We start from the raw sequence: 21,317 nt of genomic DNA, 5'->3' as shown, positions 1-21,317 counted from the left end.
CTGGCATTCCCCTACACTGGGGCATAGAACTTTCACAGGGCCAAGGGCCTCTCCTTCCATTGATGACCGACTTGGCTACCTCTGCTATACATATGCTGCTGGAGCTATGAGTCTCCCCATGTATACTCTTTGGTTGGAGTTTTAGTCCCTGGGAGCTCTGAGGGTACTAGTTAGTTCATATTGTTTTTCATCCTAAGGGGCTGCAAACCCTTCAGCTCCTTGGGTCCTTTCTCTAGCTCTTTCAGTGGGGACCCTGTACTCAGGTCATCCAATGGATAGCTGTGAGCCTTTACTTCTGTATTAGTTGGGTACTGTCAGAGCCTCTCAGAAGACAGCTATAATCAGGCTCCTGTCATCCAGCACTTGCTGGCATCCACAATAGTGTCTGGATTTGATGATTGAATATGGGAAGGATTCTCAGGTGGAGCAGTCTCTGAATTGTCCTTCCTTCAGTCTCTGCTCCATAGTTAGTCTCTACAACTCCTTCCATGGGTATTTTGTTCCCCCTTTTAAGAAGGAACAAAATATCTACACTTTTGTCTTCCTTCTTCTTGAATTTCTTGTGGTTTGTGGATTGTACATTGTGTATTCAGATCTTCTGGGCTAATATCCACTTATCAGAGAGTGCATACCATGTGTGTTCTTTTGTGATTGGGTTACTTCACTCAGGATGATATTCTCCAGATCTATCCATTTCCCCAAGAATTTCATAAATTTGTTGTTTTTAATAGCTGAGTAATACTCCTTGGGTTTCTTTTTAAGATTTTTTTTTATGTATATAAGTACACTGTTGCTGTCTTCAGACACACCAGAAGAGGGCATCAGATCCCATTACGGATAGTTGTGAGCCACCATGTGGTTTCTAGGATTTCAACTCAGAACCTCTTAAAGACCAGTCAGTGATCTTAACAGCTGAGCCATCTCTCCAACTCAGTTGTTTGTTTGTTTTTGTTTTTGTTTTTGAGACAATCTATGTAGCTATGGCTATACTGGAACATACAGAAACCCTCCTGCCTCTGCCTCTAGAGTGCCAGGACTAAAGACATGGACCACCAAACCCAACTTTGCCTACACATTTTTAGTGTCTGTTGAACACCTGTGACAGTTGCCATGAGAAAAACATTTATGTTGTTGAATGCAAGATTCCAAGTTGATGTTTCTTCCCCCATAGAATCACTTTTACTGGAAAAATCAGCTGGCAAGCCATCGTTATCAGACACAACCCTTGTTGGACATTAGGTAGGACTTGTTGACAATAAATTTTGAGCTTCCAAATAAAATTTGGATTGTTGATATTTGTCATTGTGAACTTGACATTTGTCAATACCTTAAGATTTTTCCATTCAGATTAGTGGTAATATTTATTATTCTGAGATTTTTATGTTATATATGAAAGAGTGTTGCCAAGAGCATCTTGGCCATTGGGGACAAAGGAATACTACAAGAATCACATCACAAAACATATCTCATGCAAAAGATTTATTGGGGGGGTCACAAAATGTCTGCCTCTGAGTAGAAACAGAGAGAGTGACAGGCCAGGCTGTGATGGTCAGCTTCATAGGGGGTATGGAGCATGCACAAGGCGAAAATGTGACAACAGTAAATGTGTGTCACATTAGTTGCCAACGGGTAGGCCATTGTCCCTGAGTCATTGAAGGTGGAGTTAGGTGTGGGGGTAAGGGACGGGTGAGGAGGATAGGGGTAGAGGTAGAGGGTGCAGATTGAGGGGACCATCTGGTTCCAGAATGTGATCAAAGGAATGTTGGTAGTTCTCAGTATGTCCAACAATAAACTTAGTGGGCTCATATTCAAAAGTCCCACAAACTAATGAGTCAGAATTTTCCAAGCAACCAATGCATAGTATTATAAAATCACATGTGGTACCATTCAGAGTGCAGGCAACACCAACAGATTTATAGGCGAGACTAAGAATATTTCGCTGATGCATTCTCAGATTCCACACTGCAAATGATGCTTAAGAAACAGCCAGTTGTCAGATTTTGATGTGGCATTAGAGAATAACTCAACTTTATGAAATGGAAACCAAAAGCCACTTAAATGTCCTATTCTTCCCTATCCGCCTGTCTATGTGAAACTGAGTGATCACTTGCTTCAAAATAATATTTGCCACACACTGAGCCAGATGCAATCTGCTGTGGAAAACCTGGCATTAACGAGACCGACAGAACTGCCACTCCTTTCCCTAGGGAGTGTGTGTGTGTGTGTGTGTAAGAAGTTATTATTTTATAAAAATATGTTACTTATGTGAGCAAGTCATGGGAGTTTTGCTTATATTTTTAAGGTTCTATGTTACATATTTATGTATTTGAACATTTCACATTTATGTATTTGAACATTTCACAGTTTGAAATACAGTTAGACACAAACTCTTTGGTGTCCTTAGTAACTTTTTAAATACACTTTATAAAACAAAACAAAAAACACCTCTTCGTTAGAGCTGGAGAAATGTCTCAGCAGTTAAAAGCATTGGCTGCTCTTCCGGAGGACAGATGTTCAATTCCCAGCACACACATGGTGGCTCATAACCATCTGTAGTTCCAGTTCCAGGGTCTTGATGATTTCTTCTTGCCCCTGTGGGCACTGCACAAAGGTGGTACACAGACATACATGCAGGCAAAACACATGCACACACACATAAAAATTTTAGAAATGTGTGTTCTTGTTGTGACTACAGACACACATTGCCACACCATACACGAGGTAGTGGAGGACATCAGGTGCTGGTCCTTTCTGTCTACCTTGTTTGAGACAGGGTCTTCTTTGATGTTGGTGGCAGCATTGTACCCTGAGCTCCTGTCTATCTCCCATCCTGCCATAGGAGCACAGGGATTCTAGCTTTGCACTGCAGCATCCATGGATTCTAGATCCAAAGTCGCATCCTTACACTTACATGTCAAGTTCTTTAGTCTCTCAAACTCCCTCTTTAATATTTTATTTACATATATTAATTATACATACAACAATTGGTCACAATATAGCATCCTTATTATGTACATAACAACGTTTTTCTCAGTAACTTTTAAATGTCTAATGTCTAGAGCAGTATTTCTCAACCTGTGGGTCGCAATCCCCATTGGGTATCAAACAATTCTTTCACAGGAATCACCTAAAGTCATTGGGGAACACAGATATTTATATTATGATTCACAGCAGCAGCAAAATGAAAGTTATGAAGCAGCAACAAAAATAATATATATATATATATATAAAAATATATATATAACCGTAAAATATATTTTACGGTTGGAGTTTACCATAGCATGAGGAACTGAATTAAAGGGTCACAGCATAAGGGAGGCTGAGAACCAGGGCTCTACAGAGTCACACAGTAAGTTTTTTTTTCTTTTCTGGAAAGAAAGGAGCCAGTGTAGAGGGGAGAGCAGTGGGGAAAGGATTAAGCCATGGAATGAGAGCTGTTCCCTCTGCCATAGTTTCCTAATTTTTGAATTGCAGCAGTGTGACCACCGCAAGGCAGTGCTTTGTGAGTCATGGTACGAAGAAGCAATTCTGTCTCATGCCTTTCCTGCGTTCTCTTTCAATGTGCCTTTTTTTGTAAAAGCAAGTGGGTAAAGGCTCAATGTTCCACCCACAAAAACATGCCCCAGGAACCAGAAACCCAAAGCTACCTTTGTCCTCTTGAAGGGGCAGGATTGTCCTCTCCAGCCTTAACCCCTCATCTTCCATGGGACTGTCTGCTATAGGTTAATTGTCTTCTAGAGGCATAAGCCCTGCTTCTCCAGGAGGTGGCTGGCAACAGGTACAGTCATGCCCACTGCAGCTGCCAGGTAGTGACAGAGGGGGAGGGGAATGGTTAACTTTGTCTTCCAGTAGATCCTTGCTCCGGCCTGCAACTGAGAGGATGGGGTTACTGTTAATCATTTTTTTTTCTGCTTTTTATACTTTGTAACAACTGCTTGTCATGTTCTCATACTCTCCAAAGTGGGAAGTTGCTTAAATTATCTGGTTCTCCAAATCCTAATTAACTTCAGGAAAAGAAGAGAATATTCAGAGTTCAACAAAGTATAGGGCCGTTGAGATGACTCAGTGACTAAGGGTAATGGCTGTGCAATCCTAGTGGCTTGGAATTGATCCCCGGAACCCAAATAAAGGTGAAAAGAGAGGACAGATGCTATAGAGGTGTCCTCTGCTACACATGTGCCTGGGCATGTGCACAAACACACGCAGACATTTCAAACACACGTACATACACATATATACATACCACACCACACACACACACACACACACACACACACACACACACACACGCATATACACTAAATAGGGCTGGAGTGACGCTAAGCAGTTAAGGGCTCTTGAGTTCAGCCTCAGCATCCACAGATGGCTCATGACCGTCCTTGACTCCAGATCCCAAGTTCCAGGGAATCTGACACCTTCTTCTGACTTCCTCAGGCACACAGACAGAGTATGGCAAATGGGCAGATGATGAATTTATAATAAAAAATAAATAAATCTCAAAAAGAACTAAAAATAAAATATGTACTTTTATCAGCAGTAGCTTTTAAATCTTTACTCATTTATTTCCTTTGATAACAGAAACACATGGTTTAATTAAAAAAATTAAATGTGAAAATACATATATACTAATTTTACTACATTTTTTATGTGTAGAGGTTTGTGTGTGTGTATGTGTGTTTGTACCCGTGTGTGTGTGTGTGCACACATACACACCATAGCACACATGTAGAGAACAGAGAACATCTTGTGGGGCTGTTTTTTATTACATTTTTTATGTGTAGAGGTTTGTGTGTGTGTGTGTGTGTGTGTGTGTGTACCTGTGTGTGTGCGTGTGCACACATACACACCAAAGCACACATGTAGAGAACAGAGAACATCTTGTGGGGTTGTTTTCTCCTTCTACCATGTCGGTTCCAGGGTCCTGAACTCAGGTCATCAGGCTCTCCAGGAAGTGTCTGGCCACTGATCCGCCTACCCCAAATTGCCTGTCAGCTATGTGGAGAGAGCCGCAGGATGAGTAACTAACCCAGAAAATCAGTATCAGTAATGGGGCCTGTGAGGAGGGAAGGCAATCTCAGCCTAGAAACAGAAATGGTAGGTCCTTATTGTCTCCAAACCAATTTAATTCTATTGTTTCACATCCAGCCCTTTACTGGCAAGACAGAAAGAAAAAAAAAAAACATACCCTAGGTGTTCCTAGCCCACACCGCCAACATTTAGGAAGGTGGAAGAGAGGAGAGTGACTTCTGGCCACTAATGGAGTGTTTATCCACTGCCTTCTGAGATGCCCATCACCTTACTTCCTCCACCCCACCCCTGGGTCTCAGTAGCCACCCATGTCCACACCCTGTTCCCCTGAAGTTTATTTTACGGTGAGTGGAAGAAGTATGTTTCCTCCTTGCCTCTCCCACAGCGAACTCCTTTCTCTCCTTCTTTCTTTCTCTCTTTCTCTCTTTCTCTTTCTTTCTTTCTTCCTGTCTTTCTGTCTTTCTTTCTTTCTGTCTGTCTTTCTGTCTTTCTTCCTTCCGAGACAGGGTTTCTCTGTATAGCTCTGGCTGTCCTGAAACTCACTCTGTAGACTGGCTTCAAACTCAGAAATCTACCTGCCTCTGCCTCCCAAGTGCTGGGATTAAAGGCATGCGCCACCACTGCCCGGCACCTTCCTTCCTTTCGTTTTCCCACACACTCAGGGCCTTGGCTTTGTGGGACCCTTTGAACAGGAAGCAAATAATCTGGCAGATAAGCAAGTCCTATTCTCTCCTGAATATGAACTCCCTCTAAATGACAAAAGTAGACTGTCATCTACTTGAGTTTGTATTAGTATTGTAAGTGCTAACATGAAGGAGGGAGAGTCGAAGGAGGTATAACTGCCATCCATGTGGTAGTCTGGCATATTCTCTCTTCATAGCTATAGGTCCTTATAAGTATAATATGTTTTCTAAGCATAGTCCTGCCTCCATCCCTACTTATCCAGTAATAGATGAAAGAGCCAACTCTGCATTTCTCTCCCAGATGGGAATCTTGGAGCCCTCTTCCTTAGGTCACTTCCCTAGCCTCCACTCCCACCCCAAAAGGGAAGGAGCTGGGGTCTTTCTTGACTTCGTTGCCCAGCTTCTGCTCTAGCTCCAGGCCATGCAGGGCTCAAGGTGTGCAGAACGCTTCCAACAGTACTGTGATCAAAGGTGAGTGGAGGGATTCCTGGCTGAGTCCAGCAAGGTCTTTCCTGTCCATTTTTCCTGCCTGTCTTCCCTCCATCCACTAGACAGCAGTCATATTGACCTCCTTTCCTCCTCTTAGCCCCACCATGCCCTCCCCTTCTCTAGGTCACTCCCAAGGGTCTTTCTGCAGAAGGGTTGTCCTTGACCATAAACCACCGCTAGAGCTCACTGCCTTTCATTTCCTTTGCATCATACATCAAAGCTATCCAATGACCTTGTTCAGGCTTCTCTGTTGGTTTTCTGACAACCCAGTCACAGTTTGAACATGGAACTTGTGTTCATTCTGTATGTTTCTCAGCCTCCAGCAACATCTGCACATATGGGGCACTCAGTACATTGCTGTGAGTGAGTAAATAATAAGCAAACGCTTTGGCAGAACTTCCTCTCCACGCAGACATTCATTGCCAAGGGCAAGATGACCCTGCTGTTACCTGAAGAAAAACCCTCATCCCTGTCTGAAAACTCAGGGAAATGACCAAGTTTAGAAATCAAAGACAAGGAACATACAGGCAATTTCTACTTTTCACCTACTCCAGCCCCATGGAAGAAAGGGGGCATGGTTATTTTATTGAGAGCAGAATAGAAGACTGGCTTAGGATTAGGTGAAAAATGAAATCACAAGGGAAAATGGAGAACTCAAAACCAGAAGACCACGTCAGGGTTTTTGTTGTTGCTCTTTTTTTGTTTTTTATTAAAAGGTTTTCCCTACACCTGGATGAAAGGTGCTGGGAAACCCCATGACCGCTGCTGGCCCTGCTGGAGTTTGGCGAGAAAGTTGCCTTTCACACACAAGAGCTGGCGTCAGCTCAATTAGCAGGCCAGCCTGGTTGCTGCTCTTGGACTCTTGTCTAAACAGGACCTGGCCTTCAGGCAACCACAGGGGCGGGGGCGTCTACGCATGGCAGCCCAATCCTACCAGACCAACGATGGGGGAGGACCCTGCTCCTTCTTAAGCTCCAGCCAGTCAAGCCAGGGCTAGAAAGCCCGCCAGCCAGCCGCCTCTTTCAGTCTCCACCTGTCTTTACAGAGCAGAGGAGAGGAGCCCAGCCCACAGCTAGTGCTTGGAAGCATAGACCAGACTGGCCACATCACCCACGACCTGCTAACATGGCCGACCAGCTGACTGAGGAGCAAATCGCCGAGTTCAAAGAGGCTTTCTCTCTGTTTGACAAGGATGGGGATGGCAGTATCACCACCCAAGAACTGGGCACTGTCATGCGGTCCCTGGGTCAGAACCCCACAGAGGCTGAGCTCCAAGGCATGGTGAATGAAATTGACAAGGATGGAAACGGCACCGTGGACTTCCCTGAGTTCCTGACAATGATGTCCAGGAAGATGAAAGACACTGACAGCGAGGAGGAGATCCGGGAGGCCTTCCGAGTGTTCGACAAGGATGGCAACGGCTATGTCAGCGCAGCCGAGCTGAGGCACGTGATGACCAAGCTGGGGGAGAAGCTGAGCGATGAGGAGGTGGAGGAAATGATACAGGCGGCAGATACAGATGGTGATGGGCAAGTGAACTATGAGGAGTTTGTCCACATGCTAGTGTCCAAGTGAGGCTGCGCATAGACTAGTACAGCCAGGTGCCCATGAGGCTCCTGGGCTACAAGCTAGGCTGGATAATAGCTATCCTCCTGATGGTGAGAATCTTATCCAGGCCTTAGATGTCTTTCCCTGTTTCCTCGGGGCTCTATGGACTGCATCCCCAAGTCTGCTTTTCACTTTCTGCATCTTATTCTGCCAACTTCCCACTAGCTCGATCCCCTTGACTGAGAAAGCTTCCAGCTGAGACAGGCATCAACTCCTCCTAGCCCTCAAGAGCCTGAAGCAGAATGTCCCATCTCTGCATGGACAATGAGCCAAAGGACCCAAGCTCCTATTTGTTTCCTTTCTTTTCTTTTCTTCTCCTCATTGCCCCCATTGCCAACAGAAATGCTCAACTCCGGGGCATACTTCCAGAGGGAATCTCCATTTGTACTGTGTGTGTGGCCTGTGTGTGGTATGCGGGGTGTGTGTGGGGAACAGCTGGGGTGTGTGTGGGGAACAGCTGGGGTGTGTGTGGGAAACAGCTGGGGTGTGGGGGGAGAACAGCACCAGCACCCAATGCTTTGCATCAAGGTAGCCGGTGGCCATCAGTTGGTACATCATAGTGCTTAGGCATCTTGGCTGAAGACTGTGTCTGTTGGATGCGTCTGGACGCGGGGATGAAGGGCAATGGTGAAGATTCTGATGTCTGAGGGCACACAGGCTGTCTGGGACCAGCACTTCCCTTCCACGCCGACTTAGCTTATTCCTTTCTGTCTCGATCAAACAAACCTCTGTGATCCTGGTTTTATGCTTGTTTGTTTGTTTATTTTCTGAGCTGAGAGTAGAGCTGGGGGGGGGGGGAATCATTGTCACATGTTTGTATTCATCTAAAAGGAAAGAAATTTACATGCAAGAGAGAGGGAAGCTGCAGGGGAATAAATAAGTAAATAAGACACAATGTTCCTATTTCTTTTCTGCTTCTAACTAAAACACTATTTCTTAAGTCTAGGAGATAAACCAGTCAGCAATCTCCATTTTGTTTGTTTGTTTGTTTTTAATGCATTTTTTTGTAAATGAGCTAAATTCTTATATTGGCGTGTATAGAAAAATCCAGATTCAATCTATCTTTCATGTAATGACTAAGTCAGTAGTAAAGAACAATTACATTTCAGTAAAGGGCTGGATGTAGATAGCTCACTGATAGCCTAGCAAGCATAAAACCCTGGGTTCTTAGTAATCAACACACAAACTGGGCATGGGGGTGTATACCTGTGATATCAGCATTCAGGGGGTAGAGGGAGCAGGATCAGAAGTTCACGGTTGTCCTAGGGAGTTAGAGGCCAACCTGTGCTGCAAGCCCCAATTTTAGAAAAAGTTAGAAAAAGAAAGAAAAGCTGCTAAAAGGCCCAAGTCAACTACAGTAGAGAAGGATCTCGGGTATTTACTCCTGCTTCTAGGTGCTCTGCTCATTGTCAAGTACGTGGTACTTAGAAGTTTTGATGGGTTAGAAAGTCTAACGGCAAGATGGCTCCAGACAAGGTGCAATAGCAATTCAGAGTAGATCTGTCCACACTAGCCATACACAGAGCTTTGATCAGGTTGTCCAGAGGCTGAGGGGCCCCTTCAGTCATTCCTTGAGTGCCAGGAGGGGTGAAGTACAATGCTTTGTGATGTGGAGCCTAGAGTGGGGCTCATCAAAAAACACTGACCTTCCTTGGCTCCACCTCCCCGCTACCTCAGTGTTTCCTCCTTTGTGAAATGGTGAGGGTGGGCTAGCTCTGCAGAGAGTGGGACAGCCTGGGCTTGCAATCCAGCCCTTCTGTTATCTCCCTGGTTGTGCCCCTTTGTAATATCAGGACCCACACACCGACCTTGCTAAGTGAGAGGTACTTAGTCTGTATAGGAACTTGCTACCATCCTGTAGGGTAGCCATTATTCCTTGCTTCCTGTGTTACAACTGAGGAAGCAGAGTGTGTGCCCTAGGCTTGCTCTCCCTCTTAGCTGAGCACAAGCCCTTTGGCTTCACTGTGATGGTAATAGTGGCCTTTCTCCACATTGACAAGGATTATAAGAATGGTATTTTTTTTTCTGGTACTGGTGATTGAACTCAGGGCCTTATACATGCCAAAGAAGCACTCTACCACTGAGCTATATTCTCAAGCAATAATTAATATTTTTAAATTTTATTTATTATTATTATTCTATGTATATGGTGTGTATAGGAGAGTACATGTGTCATGGTGCATACATGGAGGTCAGAGGGCAACCTCGTGGGATTGTTTCTCTCATTCCCCATCTGTGGGTTCCAGAAATGGACTCGGGTTGTCAGGATTACACAGCAAGCACTTTACTTGTAAGTAATCTCATCAGCCCAAGAATAATATTCTCAAAACATTCATCATGGAGTAGGTCTTGTATGCATGGAGGTTCCTTGATAAATGAAACAGAGTTAAGGATTCCTTCTGGCACGAGTAGTCAACAAGGCTTGCCACCCTCAAAAGAGTCCAAGGGTCAAGGGCAGAGAGGAAGAAACAAAAGACTCTCTGTACCATCTTGCAGAATCTCAGGTAAGAACTGGCCCTGATACAAGGTCACAGGCAAGCATCCCATGAGAAGAGCAGGAGGAAGTTTCAAAACATCTGGCTTTGCTAAGAATCAGAGCTGGCTGGATGTCTCCAGGTAGGGATTTGGGGTATGAGTCTCAGAAGCCTTAGGGACACAGATGACTGGATGGCAGCTTCCTGGAGTCGCTGGAAGAGAAGAGCTGAGACTGAGGTATGAATATGGGTCACAGAGACATCTGCCAGAAGAGAGCAACATCCCTGCATGGGCAAACATAACCCAGATTTCTACACACTTTGTCAGATATCTCCTAAGTTTTGCAGCCAAGTGCGAAGTGGAAGTCTCCGGGGGTCTTTCTGGTCCCTGTAGATAATGTGGCTGGAGTGCTGACATTGACTCCTAAAGTCCTAAGTTGTAAGTCATGTGAAGTCCTTGCAAGCACTAGGACCTACTCACCCTGCTCAGAGCTTAGCTAGGAGGGGCTCTGCAGCAATGCGGCCAAGGCAACCCTTCTATTTGTGATCCACGCACCGCCCTGAAACTACTCAGACTTAGATTTTTCAAGCCTCAGAGCCTTTCATGCAGAACTCTTCTGCCAGGGCAGGAACTGGCAGGTAGGATGGAAAAACCCCTGCTTGCTCTCAGCCAAGAACTGGCAGGCCCTGAGCTTCTCAGCAGGCAGATCTCTCAGAAGCAGAGTGGTACGGGGAAGAGGGGTATGGGATGGGGGTGATGGATGGAGGGGGGCGTGCTTCTCCTGTCCTGGAAGCTCTTGAGGCATCAGGATCAAAGCCCCCAACGACAAGCTGATTGTACCTGGTCGTGCCCCATTGATATTCACTTTCCCAAATAATATGTATTAAAATTGTTTCTGCAGCCTCCTGTCCTGAAGACTCAGCTATATTGCAATAAGCACCTGCTGCTAGAGCACATGGCTGGCTCCTCTTCCCAGCATGTTGGGTTTAGAATGGGGAATACCATTGCATCTACATTTTCTGGGGATATATAACCAAAGTCTACTCTCTCCAGACAGAGCACCAATGACAGACCAATTCACAACTTAGCCCAAGTCTGGCTTGGTGACTCAATGAGGTAACTGAGCTTAAATATTAGAGTTTATAAGCAGTGGTGTGGGAGCGTGAGGATCCCAGACTTTTCAGGCACATCTCTGAGAAGCCCCATCCCAACCCAGAGAACCATTTCCCCATAGCTACACAGATGGAGACTCACCTTCTTGTATACCCACTAGCACCTCCTGGTACTACACACAGGGGAGCAGAATTACATATAACTAGGAAGAGATGCAGGAAGAAGTTGCTGAGATTTCAAATAAGGATCTATTGACACCCCTACACACATATACTCTCTCTCTCTCTCTCTCCCCCTCCCTCTCTCTCTCTCCCCCTCCCTCTCTCTCTCTCCCCCCCCTCTCTCTCTCATGTAAGCTCACACTTTAATAAGAGAACACTACCAGATCCAGTCTTGAAGGTTTCTTGCAGGTAGCAACAACTACTGTGCTCAAGATGGTGATGGCTGCTATCTTCAGGGGACATAATTCCACCACAGATATAAATCCCAGGCTGCTGCTCTAATCTGCCCCTCACTGAAAGAGACTTAATATCTTGAGACTCCCTTAAACTGCCAGGTGAGTCACAAGCCTCTTACCAGGGCTGGTAATGCCAGTCTCTACAGCTAGGCATCAGCTAGTCTGACTCAGTTTACCCAGGACAATGTACCCTGTCACACAGTAACTGTAACACCTACGGTACTCAAGACACATCATTGTCCTTCTTACTTCTACAATTTCATTTTCTCCCACCCCCCTCTCCCTCCCCACTATGGCTAGAACCTTCAAGGAATCAGCCCTGGCCAATCAAATAGAGCAATGGGGGAAATGCTGTTTGTTTGTTTGCCTAAGGAAAGAAGGTAACACAAATATTTTCACTTATTTTACTAAAATGTAATTACCATAATTGAGAGTACAATTTTGCCCACTGAGTAAAGGCCAAAAGAGTTGTGTCTGGAGAGCAGAAAGGATCCACCAAATAGTCTGCAGTGTGTGGGGAGCAAGAGAGGACTTGTTCTGTTTTCTTCTTTGATAGACTCTGGAGCAGGTATCCAATCTCTAACATCCCCCCCTTCCTTTTAGACACCTAATAACCAGATTTAAACAACCACCCCTCACCCCCTCCCAAAAAGGTGTTATCTGACTCCAGCTCGGCAGAACATTCCATCTATCTTTGGAGGAAAGAATTTATAAATATTACCTCGACTTTCATGTGCTTTCACTGAGCTCCATCATAAATCAGGAAGCAAGGCTCCCACACTCTTAGATATATAAAGCTCGCCTCTGACTCCTGGGTTTCCAATTTTAAATCAAACACAAGCCAGTCTCACTGGCTCCTGTTTATCCTTACAGATTCCAGAGGCCAGTTCAAAGACTCTAAGAACCAATTGGCTAAAAATGGCCCATCGTTCCTGATGGAGAAATATAATATGAATTATACTGAATTAAAGTGCCCCATATAGAATGAAGAAGTGGGCGAAAATGATGTTTTGTTTGTTAGTTGGTTGGTTGATTTTTTTAAGGAAGGAAGGGAAAAGTGGAGAGGGGAGAGAGAGAGAAGTACATGGGGGAGGGAAGTGGTGGAGGGAAGGAAAGACTGAGGAAGAGAGACAAGAGATGGGAGGGCAAAATAAAATAATAAAGAATCTAAAACGGTCTCTGAGAAAGTTTTGGACCCAACCCACATGTCAACCTCTCCATTATCCTGCCTTTCAGATGATTGCTTTCATAGCAACAAGTCCTCAGAACTCTGAACTAGACGAGGGAATGGAATGTGGTTGATCAGGGAGCCACTATGGAAAGACTCTCCTAAGGCACTCCCATGCTAGTGTGGTTGACAGGTACTGGGTGTGGGATAGGCTAGCTCAGCTCCCTGCGTGAAAGAGAAGGGCACTGTAGTGGATGCAATATGGAAACAATCAATGTCACCTACACACTTTCCCTGGGTCCTTCACTTCCTCCTAGAGCACCTATCACTATCCAGGAGAGCAAAGGAGCGATGCATTATGCACATGTGGCTGAAAGCTAAAGTTCAGGTAGGCCTGGGCTATCTTACACATGATGAGGGCTGCCATGCCACACCAGAGGGGATGATTGTCTGGGGATGGACCACAGAAGTCCAACCTTAGGTAGCCCTACCAGTGCACAGGGGACACTCACCTCCCATCGCTACCAAGCAACTGACTTCATTTACAGCCCAGAAAAAGTTCAAAAGACTCTAGTCTACAGAAGTAGAGATTTTACTGGGCCACACTGACACAAAGCATCATCACCAAATCCTCAAAGTAAGTTGATACAACAACTATATTGATTTACTCATTTTAAAGAAGACTGAGATTTCAAGACTTTAAATATGTTTCATCGAAGTCTCACAGCTTATGCTGGAGTTTGATTCTGCATCAGACTGACTCCTATGGTCATATCTTGTGCATTGTGCCAAAAAGAAGTCATGAGAACAACCAGTCTGAGATCAAATGTAGTGGATCTAAGTGAGGCTGTGAGCTCAAATAAGAGGATGAACAGAGGAGATCTCCATAGTAAAGCCTGAGGCCAAGGAGCTAGGGAAAAGTATAAGCCGTGCTCATTGTTGTTAGACAACTGGGAGGCATCTTGGTTTCTCAGCTTCCATGGAAGGAATCTGATTCCCACAAAAATACACATCATGAGGGTACAGATGAGCAGCCTGTTCTCATTTCAAGGGAGCTGTTTCCCAAACATCGTATTTTGGAGTCCTAATAACAACACTATAGAATGTGAGTACATTTGTAGGTAGGGCCTGGGCAGAGGGAACCAAGTTGAAATGAAGTCATTAGAACTAGTCCTAATCCATCAAGGTGTCCTTATAAACAAGAGAAATTTAGACAAATATGTGCATTCAGAGAAGACATTGTAAAGATGTAAAAAGTTGGTTATCTATAAGCTGAAGAGAAGCTTAGAATATATTCTCCCATACAGACCTCATAAGGAAGCCACTCCCTACCCCAGGAATCTTGGACATCCAGATTCTAGAACTGTAAAAATACATTTCTTTTTTTTTTCTTTCTTTCCTGTTTTCAAAAGAAGCCCAACCTATAGCACTTGGATACAGCAGCCTCAGACAACTAACATATTCACTCTAAAAAGAGTTAGGAGATAGTCATAGAGTATTTTTCTTTATTCTTGGGCCCACAAGGGTGGCAGAAGACTTGTTCTAAAGCCACCCTTCTTTGTCAGGCCCTGATTTCATATGAGTGATGCAGAGATTCATAACTTCTAGGCTTCTGAGACTCTCCAAAGTGAAGGGAAGAAAGACCCTACTATGTAGGAAAAAACTTGGGATAAACTCTAACAAAATTCACCAGGCTCTAGATTTCAGACAGTATCCAAAGAATGACCCTGCTGAGGACCCATTTAGCAACTATGAGAAAACTCGAGCTCTCTCTTCATCTGCCCTTCTGAGGAAGTGCCAGGGTATTGGAGTCTGCTTAGCATAGAGTGTTTGACAGTTTGGAATGTACTCTTTCCTTCCCCACATAAACAGGCAACTTGGCATTGCAATCATGGGGCCTGAAAATCAGGTTCAGACTTAAAATTTAGGTTTATAGAGTCTTAGATTTATATGTTATAAAGTTCATTTGGTTCAACGTCCCACTGTAGACAAAAAGCTTAAGAGATACACTATCCTTGAGAGATGAGTCTTCTAGCCATGATAGATTGTTCAATGAAGTCATGTCCAGCCTGGTCGTGAATAATTCTTATCCTTAGAAAGTTTTTCCTTTGGTTGGCCATTATATGACCTTACTTTAGTGAATTTAGCCAACTTTTCCTTCATCCATTATTCTAGATGGAACTTAGAGCATCCAAAGAGAGAAGAACCCATTAGCCATGTGTCGGTGTCTCTGGTGTTGTAGATGATGCTATACCTCATAACTTCATTTTCTCCAGACTGGAGAGTATACACTCCCTCAAGACTGTCTTATACAACCCATTCTCTGCCCCACCTTGCTATACTAGTTGCAGCAAAACTTAACCAATATCCATGGTGAAGGAACTTCTCCTCCCTGTTCTGAACATGGTGCTTTAAAAAATAAAGCTATTTTTTCTGTGGTCCAACACAGAAGTGCTCAAATGATATAGCATTTACTCAGCAAATGTTGTCGAGCACTGTATGCACACATGCTAGGTTTTGGGAAGACATGAAGATAAGGTTCTATTGGCAGTTTTCTCACTGCTTTCATGGAGTACCCAACAAAGTAATGCAATGGATGATTTGGGCTCATGGTTTGAAGGGATCTCAGTCCATCATGGTGGAAAAGGCATGGTGAGAAGGCTTAGTGGTAGAAGAAACATGTGGCAGAGACTTGTTTACTTCTCAGCTGTAGACCTGGCTACAGAGAACATGATTAGTAGCACAATCCAGCCATTACCATCAAAGACTTGCCCCCAGTGACCCATCTCTGACAGCCAGCCCTACACACTAAAGATTCCACAGCCTTTACAAAACAGTGACATTTTACAGGGACCAGGCATTCAAACATATAGGCCTGTGATGGGATAGTTCATATTCAAGCAATAAGAAATATACAGGTTACAATGGTAAGAAAAAAAAGAGGTTATACATTGGAAGCAGAGAGCAAGATATGCCAGCTCACAAAATGAGAAGGAAGGTGCCTGGAAAATTCCAGATGATTCACAAACTACATCTTAAAGGCAGTCAAGCAGATGAGGTATATAGGGATGTCCTAAGCAAGATGAGAGATGAAAATTCAGAGGCACAGAGCTGCCTCTTTGGGTGGTCACTTCCTCCAAATCCTTATGTATTTAATTCTGATGTTGAGAGTACTGAGACACTTCCCTTGTCTTTCCAATGGCCCCAACTTCAGCCTAGGCTAGAGTAGAGACTCTATCTGTATTTTCATACTTTCCATAGACTGAACACTATCCCATTACTATGGTCTGTGTATTTGACATCTTCCTCTCCGTGAATCTTTTGCTTCTTTGGTCATTTTCACAGCCAAATAAGCAGCAAAGAATTCAGCTTAGAGTTATTATTAGAAATAAGCCAGTTGATTGGGGGCAAATAGAGCAGCTGAGTATGGTCTGTTTAGAGATGTTAGTGGTGATGGTGGTAAGGTGGCCATGTGCAAGGTTAGCAAGAGGTTGCCCTCCCTTTGGGGAGACTCAGGGTTCCATATGGAGGCAATGGAGAGTCTTGGATTGGTTGATTTAGGAGAAAGAGAAAACACAATGGTAGCTATTGGGAGATGAAGGATAAAGGTTGGGGAAGACAATCTAGATAGGACACCTGGGAAATAACCCAAGGAAAAGGCAGAGCCCAGTAGGTTTGGAGGGAGAATCTCCAATAGGTAAGTAATGCCAGAAAGAGAGATAGTACCCAAGCATATAAAAAGCCAGGATGTCATGGAGAATTCAGGGAGAGAAGAGGCAAGAAAGACTCAAGCAAATGTCTTGATAGTGTCAGTCTCTGGGAGTGAAACTTGAGAAAGGGAAGAGTATGTAAGTGACTGGAGACTGGGAAGGAAAGACAAGATAATAAATCTCTGTTTTAGTCTTGTTGTCTTTAAGGTGCTAGCACTTACAGGTAAAAGTACAAGGTCAAGACCGATGATCTAGGGAGACATCAGTGTAGCTGTAGGAATCAATGAGGCATGCCAGGGAGGTTGTCAAGGGAGCAAAAATGGAACTGTAACCTGAGCTCTTCTGCCTTATTTACATGCAGCTACACAAAATCAATTTGCAGAAAATCCCATGGTTCCTTAAAGCCCTCCTTCTATTCTCTCAAACCATGAATGGTCTCTGCACTGGACTGACTGAGATATGCAGCCATGCCTGCTCACTCTTGTAGCCGTAGCTCTAGAAAGAACTACTGTGAGGATGTTGTGTAACATTAAATGTCTCCATTAGAGCTCTCCATTCCCCATGACCTTTGCTGACAGGCCAGTCTTTATGACCACCAGCATGTGGACACCACTTCAGCCTGTTCCTTTGTCTAGAAAGCATTGATGCACCACACTCTGAAGGAGGGCAAATGACTATTCACATCACCTGGGAACTTAAGAGAATCCAAAGACCATGCCACAACTCCCCAACACCTACAGGACTGATTGGCCAGATTAGACTCAGCTGGTCCTCAGGATGTCCCTGTCCATATCAGGCTCAGAATCACATACTTTCCCCTAGACTACTATAGACAAGAATATAGCTATGGCTGGAAACAAAATTCTAACAATTGACCCAGAATGTGACATCATCCTGGCCAGAGACTGTAAACCCTCCCCCAGCACACTGCACCTTCCATATCCACCACCAAGAAAGGAAGAAGCAGACAGGAGATTAAAGGATAGTGGTTAAGTTGCTTAGGGAAGATGATGTTAGAGTTGTTACTGTTGGCACCTGAGTCCAGGTAGCATTAACAACCTAGTCTGAGCCACTCGGCCTTCATAGGCTGATTAAAGAGACAAGGATAGTGAAATGCAGAAAAGGAGTTATTGTCGATGCAGCCATATTGGAAAGAGGAACATAGAGGTCCATTGACCCTTACTCCAATTCCACATTCTATAGGGTATTGGCGTAAGGTTTACATTTAAATAGACAGCAAGACTGGGCTGGAGAGGTGGTTCAGAGGTTACATTCATAAAACACACATCAAGTGGCAACCACTTGTAACTCCAGTTCTAGTGAACAGAACACTCTCTTCTGGCTTCTTTTGGCATATCTACTTACACACACACACACACACACACACACACACACACACACACACGCACGCACGCAGGCAGGCAGAGAGGCAGAGAGACAGAGAGACAGAGACCTAGTCCAGTGGCACACGCCTTTAAAACCGAGCACTCGGGAGACAGAGTCAGGCAGATCTCTTGCTTTCTGTCAGTCGGAGCTACATAGCAAGTTTCAGGCCATCCAGAGCTACATAGTGAGACCCTGTCTCAATAAACAAATTAATAAATAACTCCTTATGTAAAGAGCAAGAGGTATACATAACTAAGAAGTCCTGCTCAGGGTGTGGTCTTGTCCATCACTGATCCATTGTTGTCTGAATCTAGTCTGCCTGCTAAGTAGTCTAACAAGCTGTCAATCACCTTGTCAGACTCAAGTGTCCTTTCTGATAGGTACCAGGTACCCTCATACGTTTTTCTTTCTCCCAGCATGAGAGAATTACTGAGAAAATTCCAATTTCTTGGAGCCATTATTTCAATGGTCAGACAGACGAAAGGAGAAAGTACACATGTCTGCTTAGACTCTTCATCCTAAACACTTCCCGGCCTTTTGGCCAAGATCGAGTCCAAGACACCTTGACTTCTTCCAGGGCAGTTACAAAACTACTTCATAGTAATTAGATTAGGGTCTTTGAATTCAGAAAGAGAGATTAGGTCGAAGGTGAGGAATACTTCTTCTTTCCCAGAAAGAACTGAATGGTCTTAAACAAACAAAAAACAGTTGTCTGAAACAGGCAAGATTTAGATTAGACACACAGAAGAATGTCACAATAGCTTGGATTTGGAGACAGCTATTGGGGAAACCAAACTGGAGCAAATTATCCAGCACAGGGTCCTGGACTGGATGGAATAAAAGCACCTTTGTGCTTCTTGAAGTCCCTACCATAGCACTTTGCATGGAAAGTCCTTTCTAGCAAGGCTTACAGGAGAGTTATACAAGAAAGCTGTTTTTGAGTGTAAATGGTCCCAAGAGATACCGGCTGCATTTCCAAGAACTAGGCTATCCAAATAAAAGTCCTGGGTCAAACTTCTCTACCTAAATTTAAAAAGAAATAGTTGGGTTCTCAGCCAGGACTCTTGGTAGCCTTATGCAAGTCCCAATTCAGAACAGTGACAACTTTTAAAATATCAAATAAGGCAAGGATTCTCAAAGGAGTCTCAAGGGGACAGGGTAAGCCTTTATTTGTAATCTGAAGCCTGTGAGGAAACTTCAGCTCTGCTGACACATTGAAGTTTTCACTCAACAGGAACAAAAACATGCAGAGGGATTTGGCAATGACCAAGCCCCGAGTTAAAAAAACAAAAAACAAAAAACAAAAACAAAACAGCTTTGTGGATACTAGGAAAACCACAGCTAAGGACAGCTAAGACAGATTTCTCCAACCTAGAACATAGGGATCTACAGGGTTGATAGAAGGTGACATTTGTACCTTTCACATTGCTATCCTGCACTGACCTGGAGGAAAAGATGTGTCTCTCAGGAGCAATGCTGTCTTTGATGTTACAGATTCATTGAAGATAATGCTTTATTCATGGTGTCTATAAAGTGAGCAATCAGGGCCAGGTGGTGCATGCCTATAATCCCAGCACTTGGGAGGTAGAGGCAGATGGATTTCTGAGTTCAAGGCCAGCCTGGTCTACAGAGTGAGTTCCAGGACAGCCAGGGCTACACAGAGAAACCCTATCTTGGAAAAGCCAAAAACAAAAAACAAAAAAACAAAAACAAAAAAAATATGAGCAATTGGATATTTGTTTCAACGTATATTTCATTCATTCATTCATTCATTCATTCATTCCGACCTTACAGTTTTTGTTGAACACCTGATATGTACCAGGAACTAAAAACAGAGAGTTCCTGCCTTCAGGTAGCTAATGTCCTAATGCTTACTCTGTATAAATACACACAGAGAGATGTACTGCACATATCTCAGAACTAAAATATCTCCAGCACAAGGCTGGAATGATAACACAATCAGCAAAGTGCTTGCCTCAGACTGAGTTAGAACCCCTAATGGACACATATAAAGAGCCAGGTACAATGACGACGCATGCTTGTAATCTCAGGAATGGGGAGGTAAGCAAAGGTGGATCCCTGTGGCTCAGGTAACCATGGCCTATTTGGTAAGCTCCAGGCCATTGGAAGACCCTATCTCAAACAAAGCCAAAACCAAACAAACAAACCCTTTGAGTTGGTGAGATAAAGCAAGCCTGACTACCTGAGCTCCTTCATTCTCAGTTCCACAGGGTGGACATACAGAACTGACTCCTATATATTGTCATCTGGCCTCTACACACACATCTTCATGAGACACATACACACACACACACACACACACACACACACACACACACACACATGTCATTAAAAAGTAGGGGTAAGCCGGGTGATGGTGGTGCACGCCTTTAATCCCAGCACTTGGGAGGCAGAGGCAGGTGGATTTCTGAGTTCGAGGCCAGCCTGGTCTACAGAGTGAGTTCCAGGACAGCCAGCCTACACAGAGAAACCCTGTCTCAAAAAACAAAAACAAAAACATAAAACAACAAACAAACAAAAAACAATAGGGATAAATAAGAGATGTTAAACACACTTAAAGAATGATAGCTGAAGTTGTCCTCTGACCTCCACACACACGGTCAAACCCATGTCCATGTACTAACACAAGACACACATACCTGTGCATACATGAGCACATGCACATCTACACCAAAGAGAAAAGAAAAAAAGGAAAGAAGGAAGAAAAGGAGGAAGGGGAGGGAGGAAATAATGTGTACTGACTGTAAAATTCAAAAGAGGATGAAAAAGGCATATGGTACATTGTAACTCATTGTATAAGCCTTGTAATATACATTCTGTTAGGCAAGAGCTATGTTTGCCACCAGGCCTTCTCAGGAAGGAAATTCTCCACCCCACCGTGTTATACATCCGATGGCTGTCTTTTCTACAGGCCAGCTTCTGGCTCTGTACATTACAAACATCTATTTTGCTCCTTCATCCTTCTGAAGCCAGAACCATGGGAAACATCCACAGGGCAACAAGACACTGAAACTCTGAATTCTCAAGTAACAATGCCAGATGGTAGTTGATGGAGGAAGTCATGTCTACATTAGGACAACTGAAGATAATTTAACTAACGTAAATGACTAAGAACCACCTCAGAGAGGGAGGGGGACAGCCGTCCTTTAGGATGATAGCAGCTAAATAAATTGGCTTGC

General features: G+C 44.1%; 1 protein-coding gene across 1 annotated transcript; it reads left to right on the top strand.

Annotated features, from left to right (window-relative positions):
* Positions 1 to 7,130: 7,130 nt before the first annotated feature.
* On the top strand, positions 7,131 to 8,774 carry LOC116081777 (calmodulin-like protein 3). Its single transcript, XM_031358455.1, has one exon. The coding sequence runs from the start codon at positions 7,326 to 7,328 to the stop codon at positions 7,773 to 7,775; it is 450 nt and encodes a 149-aa protein (XP_031214315.1). The 5' UTR covers positions 7,131 to 7,325; the 3' UTR covers positions 7,776 to 8,774.
* Positions 8,775 to 21,317: the final 12,543 nt, after the last annotated feature.

Source organism: Mastomys coucha, unplaced genomic scaffold (assembly GCF_008632895.1).
Source record: "Mastomys coucha isolate ucsf_1 unplaced genomic scaffold, UCSF_Mcou_1 pScaffold7, whole genome shotgun sequence".
NCBI classification, from domain to species: Eukaryota; Metazoa; Chordata; class Mammalia; order Rodentia; family Muridae; genus Mastomys; species Mastomys coucha.
This window is presented reverse-complemented; position numbering and strand designations above follow the sequence as displayed.